Source organism: Drosophila ficusphila, unplaced genomic scaffold, assembly GCF_018152265.1.
Source record: "Drosophila ficusphila isolate 14025-0441.05 unplaced genomic scaffold, ASM1815226v1 contig_106, whole genome shotgun sequence".
Lineage (NCBI taxonomy): Eukaryota > Metazoa > Arthropoda > Insecta > Diptera > Drosophilidae > Drosophila > Drosophila ficusphila.
Window position 1 is genome coordinate 12,377,377 of NW_025063993.1, and position 14,335 is coordinate 12,391,711.

Below are 14,335 nucleotides of genomic sequence, written 5' to 3' on the forward strand. Positions count from 1 at the left end.
AAAACTGCAGGGCTGAGAAAACGCCGGAGAGAAAAGCGATGCTCGAGGAAAATTTGTTGGAGAGAAAAGTCGGCGTTTGAGCGAAATGAGAAAGCCGAAGACATTCGAACCGGCCCGAACGCCAACGAACATATTCCGACCAGTGAGATACGTTCGAGTCGCGAGATACGTTTGAGTCGTATCCATAAGATACGTTCGAATTTTTCAGCTCTGCTCGCCATCGGTGCGATACGTTTGAGTCGTTTTCGCGGCGTCAAATCGAGCAGACCTGTGTCGCTCCGTAGAGCGAGTTTCCCCGAAAAGAAAAAAGAATTGTACGAAATTCCGCCTGCGTTAGGAGCAGAAAAAAAAAAAAGAAAAAGAATCATTTTAAAGCAACCATACACAATCAGTTAGTTTCCACCGACAGTCCGCAGAAACCATTCGACGGCAACGGAACGGGCGCGCGATTGTCGGCAATCCGAAAGATAGCCAAATATTATTATTGTTCAGACACTCAGAGGGCGTTGATAAAAGATCACCCAGACAACTGCAGATCGAGTGTGGTGGAGTGTTTTGAAATCAGTGAAATTCTGTGTGAAAACTCGGCTGAATACAAATCTCACGAAAAATAATTAATTGCTCTCGGTGAATTTCATCAGCTGAAGCAAACGAAGTGACCCACCGAACAAATCGAATGCAACCAACCAATCGATCGATCGTGTAAAAGGACTTTCGATTTCGTTACGAGTAAGCGATAAAGCGCCGGATTAGTGATTCCCCTGATAAAGAGGACTTTTTACGGAATATATTCAAACAAAATTAAAAAAAAAAAACAGTGCAACCACAACAACAACAACAATCGTCATCGATGTGAAGCAACAACTTCTGTCTGCAATTGGTTTATGTACTTACATCCAAAAGTATATACGCACAGATATATAAAACAAAAACGATCGATTCTCGTGCCCGCGCGTGTAATTGTGTGCGTTCCCATGTTGCATATATATATATATATGCACAAAAAAAAATATAAATATATATATCTCTAGAGCCGACTGTTGCGACGACTTTTTCTATATAATCGGCTAGTGAGCACGCAGACAACGAAGAGGTGCACAAATACAACGACAGATGCGGGCATATATGTATTGCATATAGTATATATACATATCTAGCCAAAGCCAAAGTAGAAGATATATATCTATATGCGTATAAGCTGAACGCGGCGCACTCTGCTCTGTTTTTTCTTTTATAATTACTTTTGTCTAAAATTAGAAGACGTGTGTGTTGTGTGTGCCCCGTCCGTGTATCCGTATCCGTGAGATACGTGTGAGTGTCCGCGTCTGCTATATCGCACATCATCATCACCAAACACCAAACACCATCCACCGTAGCCACCAGCCAGCATCATCATCATCTTCGTCGTCGTCATCGTCATCAGAGATCTGAGATCTGTGATCTGTGAAATCTGTGTGTGCCAGAAAAGACGACTCGTGAATCAGACTACGGCTGCGACTACGACTACGACTACGAATACGGATACGACTACGAGTACGGCTATATAGGCGATAGGCGGAGAGATCGCGTATACGGCCAGACAAACATTATCGTATATCTGGCGGCGAGGATTACAATTACAAGAGCAGCAAAAGCGCCACGCACACGACCGATCGGCAGCCGAAGCTAAAGCCGAACACGAATATCGGTATATCCGAGTATCCGAGCAGCCGAAGATCCGAAGATCCGCAGATCGGAAAATCCGAACATCCAAAGATCCGAACCAATATCGAGACGAGACGACGATCGCGCGCGTGAAAAACCTCGTGAAGAAAAGCGCTGCGAAACGTTAAAAAAAAAAAACAAACGACAACAAAAAAAAAAGTGGGGGAAAAATCAAACGCCACGCGACCTTAGGCCCGTCCAATTGGGGGGGCGTGGCCGTGCGTCGACTCCTAGCGATCGCTCAAGTGAAACGCGGCGAAATTCTGGGCAGATAACAAAAATGAGTCACCAACAGCAGCAGCAGCAACAGCAACAACAGCAACAGCAGCAGCAGCAACATCAACAGCAACAGCAAACATCGAGTGCGTCCAAGTGTTCATAAATTAATGCTAGGAATACAGTGTGTTAGACCAGTCCGAAAGACACTATCCCCCTCTCTCTCCCTCTCGAACAGTCCGTCTCTCTCTTGCCCCTGCTGTCGCTCAAAATGCTACGAAACTATCGAAAGTATTTGCAGGATAAACGAAAATACGATAAGCCACAACGACGAGGCAGCGACGGATACATTTGTCACGTTTAAACAAATTGCAAGGACACAGGATACACCAATTCCCCAGCAACCGCAGCAGCAGCAGCAGCAGCAACACGCAGCAAGCGGCAGCAACACGCAGCAGCAGCAGCAGCAGCAGCGACACTCGCTATCGAGATTTTGTACATAAAGTCGGGGCAATAGCAGCAACAACTTTGGAGGACGCCATGTATGCGCAACATTTGCGCAAATGGAGTCTAAAAACAAAAAAGCAACTAATGCCAATATATCTAATTATCAGCTACATGTTGCTACTAAACACATGTGTGTCGTCGTCGATGGCGACGCAGCTGCAGCAGCAGCAACAGCAGCAACAGCCAAGATTATGGGAAGGCAGTGCCGAAGAAAGCAGCTACTATATACCACTGAGTTCGGATAATGGCAGCGGGAGCAGTGAAAGCGCCGAGAGCGGTGGCACTGGCAGCAGCAGCAGCAGCAGCATAAGCAGCAGCAACATCGACAACAATATCTTAAGTAGGCTGCTCAGCCTCACCAGTAATAGTCTTAGTAGCCGTAGCAATGTTAAGTTAAAGCCAGCAACAGTATTCGACGCCGGCAGCAGTTCAGCCGCTCAGCAGGAGCAACATGTTGCCGCCGTGCCAGAGCAACAGCAGCAGCAACAGCAACAGCAGTCAATGCAAAAAGTTCCAAATACGTTAATCAATAGTCAAATATATAATTTATTACACAATGGCATGCCCAGCGAGGCGGCGAGCAGTAAGATGCGTCGTCACATTCAACCAGCGCAGCTGCAACTGCAACATCAACCCGAGAGTTTAGCACCGCCGCCGCCGACGAGCAACTTCAGCAGCCGGGCGGTGCAGAGCTATCTCATCGAGTCCTACGAAGTGCCAGATAGCCAGCTGGAGGACCGTAGTCCCGAGCAGGCGGCGCGAAGTCGCCGCGACGGTAGCAACATCAACGGCAGCCGCCAGCAGCAACATCGCCAGGGACACCGGCAACAGTTGCAGCAGGACAGGCGCGATCACCGCCGCCAGCGGCAGCAACAGCAGCAGGAGCAGCGGAGTCAGCTGAAGAGCGGCCAGCATCACCACCACCAGCGGAATAACCAGCCGGCGAACAGCCAAAGGAGCAGGAAGCACCAGCGGAAGCATCGGGGTCACCAGCGATCGGATCGGTACTGCTCTGCGCGGGATCCCGCCCAGCTGGCCTATGCGGCGCCCACCGTCTTCCAGGGCGTCTTCAAGTCGATGTCCGCCGACCGGCGGGTGAACTTCTCGGCCACCATGAAGGTGCAGAAGGTGTACAAGCAGCAGCACGACCTGCAACTGCCGACCCTGGTGCGCCTCCAGTTCGCGCTGAGCAACACCAGCGGCGAGTGCGACATCTACAGGGAGCGCCTGCTGCCGCGGGGCCTACTTCGGTCCGGAAATGATCTGCAGCAGGCCTCGGATATATCCTACATGATGTTCGTGCAGCAGACGAACCCCGGCAACTTCACCATCCTCGGCCAGCCCATCAGGGTCACCAACTCGGTGATGAAAGCGGTCAAAATGGCTGTGAGCGAAAATTATGGTGAGTGGATTTCGATTTTAAACTATTTAATTAGATAGGAATTGTGGGATGGAGATTTAATTATACATTACAGAATTTTTGGGATGTTATTCAGTGAATACTAGAAAGAAATCTAGCCTAGATTATTATTTTAATAACCAAAGAAAATACAATTGTTATAGAAGACTTTTACTTAAACTACAGACTCAAGCAATACTTATTTGGTTTTCACCTTGTGAAGCATTTAATTTTTTTTTGTTTTTCATGATTTTTTAGTTTTAACTAGAGCTTTTATCTGAAAATTTGGTGCATTAATCCCATTCAAAATCGTTTACATAATGTCTTCGATCGTTGAACCCATTTAACTGGCTTGAAATCTGGGAAATATAGCTTTCAGCTGTAAGACATGATACGAAGATCTCCTTGAAGTCGCTCTCTTTCTGCCTCGTGCAACCTTTCTTTTGGCTTCCGCCCATTACCTTTCTTTCTTTCTTTTCCCCTCTCTTTCTCTGTTACAGCTGCCTCTTTCTCCTCGCGTTGTTGTTGTTGTTTAATGAAATTTAGCTGCTTTTTTGCAGCTGAATTTCTTATTTGCCAACTTCACGCTCTGCTAATATTCACCAGACCGAAATAATTTTATGCAATACACTTAAACCCAAACTCACACACCTACTGCCACACACACACACACACACACAAGCTCACAGGCAAATGTTGCGCATGCGCCTGCTCGATTGCAGTTTTTGTTGTTGTTTTTCCTTTTTTTGATGCAGGTCTAGGCCCTGGTCTTCTTTGGATTCTTCCACTGGATTCTTTCTTTGTGCCCGGCTCAATTTGGTTGCCGGGCAACAAAAATGCTCACATCTAGAATTTATTATTGCTGCTGCTGCTGCTTTTGCTTTTGCTGTTGCTAGTTGCACATTTTAATTAAATTCGCATTAACTTTGCTCGCCGTTCCCGGTTTCTTACCCCTTTTGCCTCCCCCGAAGAAGTGGGAAAAACTTTGAAAACTCATTTTCTGTCCGAGCGTCTTTTTAGCTTCAATGTGCAACTCACAACGTCATCGTCATCGTGGTTGCTATTGCTGTTGCTATTGTTGTTGTTGTTGTTTTTCGGTTTTTATTTTTTATTATTGTTGTTATAGTCTGCATTCGACCTTTGCGGTTGGCGGACTCAACCCAACCCTACGTTCTTCTCCCACTGCCACTGTTGTTGTAATTATTCTTGCGTCGCGGTTCATGGAGTTTTGCGTCTGTAATGCGACTAAGTGCGATCAACCCGGCCCCGCCCCTCGCCGCCTCCCCCGCCTTTCTTTCCCATTGCCTTTGCCTTTGCCTTTGCCGCACTTTTGCCTTGCTCTTCTTTTTTAACCCACAAAAAAGGGTAGCACTACTATCACCCTACACCATAAATTAATGAAATGAAGAATAATTTTTGGAACACATTTGTGATTTTCTTTTAAAGTTTAATTAAGTATTATAATGATTTAAAAAATGGTTCAATTTAATTGAGCGAAGAACTCACATAAAAATGTCACACATTAGATTCGTATGATTTTTGAACTAATTATTATTTAACTAATACCTACTATTACTATTCCTTTGTATAAATGAACAAGAGCATTTGATCTTCGGTTAGCCCCAGTTAACTTCCTTTTCTCTTATTTATTTGTTTTTGTTGCTGTTGTCTTTATTGTCTTCTCCCTCTTGGATTTTGTGCTTTGTTTCATCGCGGGCGCAATTAGATTTTTAATTCATTTTCTCTCTCCGCTTGGCTCCTTAGCTGCTGTTTCAGCTTCTGGCTCTTCCGTCATGGCTTTTGCACACACACAGAGGGGATGGGGGCGAAACCCCCCGGTGCTGCCGAGATCCCCGATATGCATATAGTACCATATAGAGTATCCCCCCTGGAAGACCCAACCCTTTTCCGAATCGAAATCAGCTGCAATCAGCTGTTCTCTCGCGCTTTGTCTTTTTGGGTTTATTATCTGGTGTTTATTTACTTTCTGCCTTCGCTTCCTTCTCTCTCTTTCTCTCTCTCTCTCTCTCTCTCCAGACTCACATCATCAATGAACAAGATATAGCATTAACAGGATATTTACTTTTTGCCGAGACTGATTTATTTTGACTGCGAACGCAGCGAAATGCTTGAGAATCGATTGGCATACGAAAAAAAAGCGATTACTCATCGAAATGCATACTAATCAATCCACCCACACAGGCGCAGACCGAAATCTGTCAACTCCTTTCACTTTGCCAATTTCTTCGCTGGCCAAGAGGCCAATTTGCATACCAGGCCATAAAGCCAGAAGATCGTCAGCCGGATCGTTAAAATCGCAGCCCAATCAAAGCCCCCAAATGGAATCGAATCGTGGAGATCAATCAAAATCAAAATCAAAATCTGAATCCAATCGGTTATTCTGCAACCTGAACTATTTCGGTGGCGCAAAGTAGCAAAGTGAAGAGTGAGCGGGGAAAGGGGCAGGGATTTATTATTCATACGCCCCGTGTGACGGCGCAGCTCGCACTCTGCTTAAAACCAATTAAAATGCCTTCGAACCTGACTGAATCGGTAGTATCATGAATTAACTGGTCGCATTTTATGCCCAATTTACACCCACGCCGTGAACGTCAGTCTACCAAAGAGTGTGACTTGAATATGCGAAAATAAAATAAAAAAGGTTGCGGGGAAAAAACAAAGAAAAGGCCATGTGAAAAATAAATAAAAGTCACATCTTTTGTATTTAGCTTCGGGGCTACTACGGTTTGTTCTTCGCCTGTGGTTGCTTTTGTTGGCGAGGTGTTAAGTAAATTAGCTGCTCATAAAACATGATTTGATCTGGCCAAAAGTCCGAGTCTCTCGCAGCAGAATCACCAGCTAAGCTACCAGTATTTGTTGTTTGTTTGTTTGTTCGTTTCGTACGTCATCCGAAAGCGGAGACAAACTGGCAGTGGGTGACACTACGTAATTATTTTGGCAGACTAAAAATACTCAGAAGTGTTTGCCGCCGCCGCTGTATTATATAATTAATTGTCACTTGTGCTGCACGCAGCATTGAATATTGAATCTATTTTTCATGCGGTTTCAATTTTTTGTCACCTTGCCAAAGCACTAATAATCTCGGCGAGATTTTTCATTGAGAAAAGCAATACCTGGTGGTGGAAACACCACATGAAAACCTTGACTGCTGCGATTCGATTACATGGCTCGTCGACATGGATAACCTGCGACTCTGGTTTCGGTTTCTCTTCTGGGTTCTCCACTTCGCCACTCCGGTTGCACTTGTTAGAAAATGGGAAATGTGCTGTTCGGCGCAAGCGATTACAAAACAGAACAGAACGCATCGGAACACAACAGAACAGAATAGCGTTGAGCAGAAAGAAAACGCCAGAGCGGAAAATGCCTTTCAACGGCGGCGACGACACAGCGCAGTTCGCATATTTAGGTCAACGCCTACGAGTGGAAGCGACAAACTTACCCAACGGCACCCACAATTCATCATTTCTCAGCTCATCTCATCTTTTCGGGGTGTCTGGTCGGTCTACCTGGTGGTCATAAGATTTTCCACAAAGGTGGAAAAGTGGAAAGGTGGATGGATGGGGGCGGCGTTGTTCATTTAGCGTCACGCCAGAGAAGAGACAACTTTTCGTTAGTTTTCTGTCTGCGATGGCTCTTCTTCTTGTTGTTGTTGCTTTTATTGTTGTTGTTGTTGATTTTTCCTTCTTTTATATTTTATTTTTTTGGTAATTAAGTATGAATGGCGGCGCTAGACGACGAACCTTGGTTCGTTTAGGTAGTAAGTGTAAAGGGGGTTGACTCAGCTCTCTGACCAGCCCAACCCGCCCCTCTCTGCCTCGCCCCCCTTTGCGACTCCTCAGTCATCGAATGCACTGCAAAAATTCAATTTACCTGAGATATTTTCGGTTCAGCTTCCGTTTAATTAATTCATCTTTTGTTAGACACTCATTTGACAAGTAAAATACAGAATTATTATAAATATAGATTTATTCATAAATTATTTAATTTAATATACTGACAAGAAAAGCTAAGGATGACAAAAAAAATATTTCTTGCTTGATAAATGGGGTTTGCTTGAACCGATTTTAAGAAGCTCTAATTGATTTATTGTTTATATTCTCCAAAGTAACAATTTTCTACAAATCAGGCATTCTGACATATTTAGAACGTTTTCCCACCATGAGGGCGAAAATGCCCAGAGGCTCCTTGTTTTTTAGGGCCACTCTTGGGCATTTTCGCAGAGTGTAGGGGGCCCCTTTGGGTCTTGGCTGGCGGGCCGTTTGGCATGCGGGAAATAGAAAATTATAACGAAATGAAATTTTCAAATGGCATGCCATGTTTCCTTGCCTTGCCTCGCGACTCGACTCGCTTGCCTCGTTTATGAGTTTTATGCTATTTCTGGCCGCGCCGACAGCAGCAACATCGGCATTAGCAGCAATAGCAATAGCAACAGCAATAGCAACAACAGCAACCAAAACAGCAGCAACATCACGCAGCTGAAAGCCATTCGAGAGTAGGAAGACATCTTGGCCGCCATAGGCTTGCCAAAAAACAAAACGCACCGCGCCCCCTTTCATGAAAAAGTAAATTCGGAAAATAAACCAACGAGAAAATCTCCCCAGCTTGTTAGCCCTGCTTGCAATTTGCATTTGCATTTCCCATTGCTGTTGCTGTTGCTGCTGCAATTGCAGTTTGCTTTGGTTTTTGGCGCTAATGGAGCAATCTTGGTCCAGATAAAGTACAAAAACGAAAACGGAACCGGTCGATCAATGGGGCTCCTCTGTTCCGATTTATCCACTCGAGCACTCGACGAGCAGCGGATGTGACATAATCTGATTGCCGGGTGGTGCACTAACATGTGCATCGCGCACCGCCGAAATGGATAAACCGCCTGGCATTCATAAGGCTCTCTCTCTCTCTCACTCTCTCTATCTCTCTCTGTCTCACTCTGACTTGGCGGACCCATCAATGGGCCCAGATCTGTGTCGGCGCGATATCAAAGGCCCCCTCAGGTGGCGCTTCCTCAAGCAGTTGCCCCACAAACTAATTGGACCACGGCGAATTTCGGTTACCCTTCCACAAACGATTGAAGATATAATTAAACTTTTTACCACTTCTCTTGGAACTTTTCCACTTGAAAGCCTTGCTTCTATATTTAGTCTTCTATAAATAGTTAATATACCTTTGCCAAAAAAAAGAGACTCAGCTTCGACTCAATTAGCCATTCAGCATTTGCGTTAATTTTCGCGGCACTTGCGGCACATTCCAAAATACCGAAAAAACGAAACGCCATTCGTATTCGAAAGATAAATGATAAGAGATGTTTTTCGGACGGACTAATTGTTTTGGCTGACTGTTAATTTCTGCCCGCATAATCGCACTGCCCTCGGCCACCTTCTGCTCCACAAAAAAAAAACCAAGAAAAAAATGAAACAAAAAAGCGCTTCAACAGTTGCGCACGCGGCCAAGATTAATGGCCAAAAGTCCGGCGACCGAGAGTAGATATTCAAAATTGATTGATATTTGAAAAATCATTTCGGTTCGCAGAGCTGGGACTCATTATTAGTTTCCCATGGATCATTTTCACAGCTAATGGTTCGGTTTGCTTTGGTTTTTTGGGAGCACGAGCTTCCCAGCAAGTCGCATACCAATTTTCGGCTGCGCGGAGTCAATTCAATTTGCGTTGGCGGCTTCGCCACTTTGAACTCGAAAAACGGTGGGCGGAGTCCATACGATTGGCCAAAATGGTTTTCAGTTTTTTTTTTCTGGGTTGTTTCACCCGGTGAAACTAGGCTAGTCGCGATGGCCACTCAAGTGCGAGTTCAAGATCGCCGCTCTGACTCGATCCGACTGCCAATTGCACTGTCCTTTCCGCGAGTGGAATAATAATAACGCATTAATTACATCAAACATTAATAATTTCACATGCCACGGCGCGGCCGCTCATCTATCTACTTCAGTGGCAGCAACACCTCCTCGATCCGGTGGCTCTTCTCATCTCGGTAGCTTGGGTTCCCTGGTTCTGGTTCGGGTATCAAGGCGGGCTCCTCCTCTCTGCATCTGTATATTAAACTGTCTGACACCCCCTGCTCACCTCTCATCCGGCATCCCATCGCCAACTTAACCTCCTCAGCCAACCTCCATGTGCATCTGCATCTGAATCTGAATCCGCAGCAGCGCCCTGCGTCAAATTGCAAGCCATCCTGGTCGTCGTTTCGTCGGATCTTTGGATCGTTGGATGGCTGGATGGCCGGATCGCGCTGTCTGCCTTCTGATTTCGCCTTCTGCCAGCTCTCGCGATGGCAAGTTCAGAAATTTGCCTTTGATATCGACCACATGTGTGCACAGGAAAAAATAAGTATTAAATAAAGGAATAACCTTGCTTGAGAAAGATTAGAAGATATATAAAGTAATGCATACTTCTTCTAATTCAAAGCCCACTAAATTAAATGTAGATTTTATATATTAATACAAGCAAGAAGAACTATGAAGTTCGATAACATCCATTATATGAAACATTTATTTGAAACGCAAAAATAAGCATTTGGATTCAATCCCTATTCAATTATGAGTAAGATTTTAAAGTTTATAATTACTTTTTTTAACTTAAATTAAATAAGGAGTAACTTCCATTTATCTGAGTGCAAATATGCAGCCAGTTCTGGATGTCTCGAGCCCCCCTCTCCTCGACTTTTGCCCCCCGTCGGTGTGGGGCCATATTTTCTTTTTAGCTGACGATTTAGTCCATTTCCCGCTCATAATCGCATGAAGTTGTTTGCCTCCGCTGAATGGCTTAATCCGCCATCGATGCGACTGTGTTGACTCAATAATGCCCTAACAACTCTTTTACGGTGTTCAGTTTATCGGGAGAGCAGCAGAAGTTACCATTTCACTTACCTGCGTGGGAAAATCGACTAATCTGTGACCGCCCTGAGAAGTCAGGTTTTGATTTTCTTCTTCCTTTTTCCTTTCTTTTTTTTTTTGGGACAGGTAACGGGCCACATGTCTGGCCGGAAATTCCCTGTTTGACCCCTGACCGACCGGTGTGCTGTGTCCTTATGACGAATTCCTCACTTGGCGTGAGCACTTTGGGATTTCCCAAAACGCTTAGAAGCGGAAATTCCAGAGCACATTTGGCCGCCGGCCCTCGAAAATGATGTATGCAATGAAAAAGAGATGTGTTATTGGCGGAAGCGGCCACTAAATTGCATCCAATCTGTAGTCGTTGCATTCTTTTTTTTTGTTTATTTTTTTTTTTTTTTTTTACTTTTTGGCCCCCCCCTGCGAATTTCCGCCGGCCGGCAAGGTGACCGTGTGTGCTAAAACAAAATTTTTATATCGAAATTGCCGCCGGTCAACGCGCGCGCCTGCCCAATGGCCACTTGGATGGATGCTTTGGCCACGTTTCAGCGCGTGTTGGCCTTTTTGGTTCCCAAGCTTTGTTTGGCCCACACAGACACGCCAATACAGAGAGAGGCAGTCACACATACACACACACACACAAACACATGAGAGCTCTCGGACAAGTTGGAGTTGCATTTTTAGCAGCATTTTTGTGCGGCATTTTATTCGTCGCCGCTGGCTACAAATTTGTGGCTGTGGCAGGCTTCTCGAGACTCTCGAGTCGCCACCGGTTGGCCACCAATTCCAACCACTAACTCCAGCTTCAGCCTGCCAGCTTCTCGGCTACTCGGCTTCTCGGCTTCACCTTGTGCCCCAAAAGCTATTTAAATGGTATTTAAATGTGTCTAAAAGTAATTTTTTTGCGCATTTAATTCGAATTTTTTGCCCGCCAAGTATTTGGCAAAGCACTTAACGACATTTATGAGTATATTTCATTAAAAACGAAAACAGCAGCGAGTGCCTGACATAATGCGTCATAATTGAGGCGTTTTTTGTTCGCTTCTTATTCGTTTTTTGCATTGTTGATGGTCAAGCGGAGTGCAAGAATTCGGTTGACAGGCGGTTTTAGCTTGCCAACCATGGAATCTAAGGGGGTTAATTAAATAGACTTTCATTATTTTGATAAATAATAATCTACTTTAAACACTTGAAGCTTATACAACCATAAAGTTATAATTATAGTTTACTGTTTGCACTGAAAATAAATGGAAGGTTTATAATAACATTTTTAGGTTTAAAATAATGTTTAGTTGTGGGAATTTCATACTTGTCGCACCTTTCAAGCTGTTGTTGCATGTGAAGCATGTGCACTCGAAATGTTTCTTGGCTGGCGCAAAATATTTTCACACACACGAAAATGATTTCAACTTGCCACCAGCAACCATAATAACAGCGGCAACAAGTGGCCAGGTAGTCGCTGCATGCCACACACAGCAAACAAACAGCAACTGTTTTTGCTGTTGCTGTTGCTGTTGCTGCTGTTGTTGCTGCTGCCTCCTGCAACAAAGAAGGCAACTAGAAACTATCCAATGGCCACCAGCAGCAATAGCAACATCAGCATCAGCATCGCCACATGCTTGACCAGCCGACGAGACCAAAGCGAGCGCATAAAGCATAAAAAAGCGCAAAGCCACAAGAAGTTGCAAGTCGAAAAAGTCATTATATGCGACAACCAAGTCGTCGATATTGGCAGCGACGCTAGCAGCACACAGAAAGAAAACAATTTCGTTTACATATTCAGAAAAGCAAATATGTGCAAATTGATTTTTTGGATAGCCTTAGAACTAATTTAAAACTATCATAAAACTTTAGCTGCAAGGGAATACTTGTACCTTTTATAGAATTTGTTGAGTACAATAGATAAAATAGATATAATAGTTACAAAAATTTTAAACTATTTCCCCTTAAAATTGGTTCTTTAAATCCTCTAATTTGTGAACCTTTTTTCTTTGGAAAACTCAGTATAAAAATAATATGTATTAAATTAATATACATTACACTGTAGCCTTTCTAATCTTTCTAGATTTATTTAAGATCTCGACCTGATCTTGATCTCTTGACTTATTTTCCCCTGTGCATTGACAACAAACGGCGACTTTGGCTTTGGCTGCGACACATTTGCTTAAATAGCAACAGCAACAGTTGCTGCCGCTGTTTGTTGCTTGTTTGGGTGCTGCGGCGGCAACAGCAGTGCCCATTTTTTTTTTTAATTTTTTTATTGCCGCAGTTGGAAAATGCAAGGCGGACGCGAACGCGAATGCGAACTCGAACGCGAACGGGGGTATCTTGGATTTCCAGTTTTCGGTTCCCACAATGCAAAATTAGGTACGAAGCGTCGTCCCCATGACGTAATTAGCATAGAGCACTCGTTGTTGTTGTTGTTGTTGTTGCTGTTTGCTGTTATTGTTGTTGCCGTTGTCGGGAGCCCATAAAGCGTATTTACCGCACAACGCGCCAGACGCACTGCATCTCGAATGGAACGGGGGAGGAGGGGGGTATTCAGAAGGGGGGTTTGGGGGTCAGGTGGGCAGTTTGGAGGGGCTTTCTCAGTCAGGTGAGCCATTGCCATTGCGCATGTGTGGCGGGAATCGCAATGGGAGGGGGGAAGTTGGAAGGGGAGGCGATGGGGGAAGGTGGAGCAGCTGGACGAGGACGTTGCCATAACTCATATATATACATATATATGTGGCCTGCTCGCCGGCAATTGTCGTGGCAGTCGGGGCCAGAAATAAAAACATTTCGTTTAACGATCTTTATCGATGCGATTATTGATTGTGTGTTCATGGCTCTGCTGTTGCGGCGGCAACATTGCAGCTGCGGCAACATGTTGCCGGTGCAACAGCAACATTGCGATCTTAACCGAGAATTTGGTGATAATTTCTGAGATACAACTTTACAGAACATTTTCTAATCTGACTTTAAAATCAAAAAACATTTAATTAATTATGGAACTGTCATTTAACCAATAATTTGAGCTTGTGTCATAACCTTTTACTGTCAGATTGACTTCAGTTTTTTTTAATAAATCAACAAATTAATAAAAAAAAAACAATTATTGGTTAACTGAAAAATGTTTGATGAGATCACAGTCTCTAAAACATCAGTTATTAGATAATTCTACTAAGCTAACCGTTTTAGTAGCAAGATGCCAATAAAGCCCGAACAATTTGGTTTTTCTTAGCAGATGCCTGGTCTCAAACTTCCTTTTTGCGCCATCTCATTAATCTCGCAACCAGCTTTCAATTATTAGATTAACTTGAAGGCAGAAGCAGCGGCAGCAGCAGCAGCAGGTTGCAAGCTCATCTCGGTTCATTTTCACCTGCCCGTGTGCACCACTCGCCCCTCTTCGCTCCATTGAAATTCTTGGCATACTTCGGCTGACAGCCGGGCAATTGTTGGCCATCCGAGGAGAGCTCCTTCCTTGGCCGCTGTTCATGGCGTGGCTGCCTCCTGCCAACCACTTATTACGTAATTATTTAGCCACATCGAGCAGCAGACGCAGCAGAGGCAGCAAAGGCAGCAAAAGGCAGCAAATGCAGCATCGCCTTGGGCACGTGTTGCCAACTTGACTTGGGCACCTGTTCCAGAGCCGAGTCTCTCAGCTAT

At 44.6% G+C, this 14,335-nt stretch overlaps 1 protein-coding gene across 3 annotated transcripts in view; it reads left to right on the top strand.

Moving 5' to 3' along the window:
• The first annotated feature begins 884 nt into the window (after positions 1 to 884).
• Positions 885 to 14,335, top strand: part of LOC108093106 (protein vein) — a 35,656-nt gene continuing 22,205 nt past the window's right edge. For all 3 annotated transcript variants that reach the window (XM_017193046.2, XM_017193044.2, XM_017193045.2), the window contains exon 1: positions 885 to 3,829. In XM_017193046.2, coding sequence (XP_017048535.1) covers positions 2,461 to 3,829 — 1,369 coding nt within the window. In that variant the 5' untranslated portion in view covers positions 885 to 2,460. The remainder of the gene's footprint in view (positions 3,830 to 14,335) is intronic.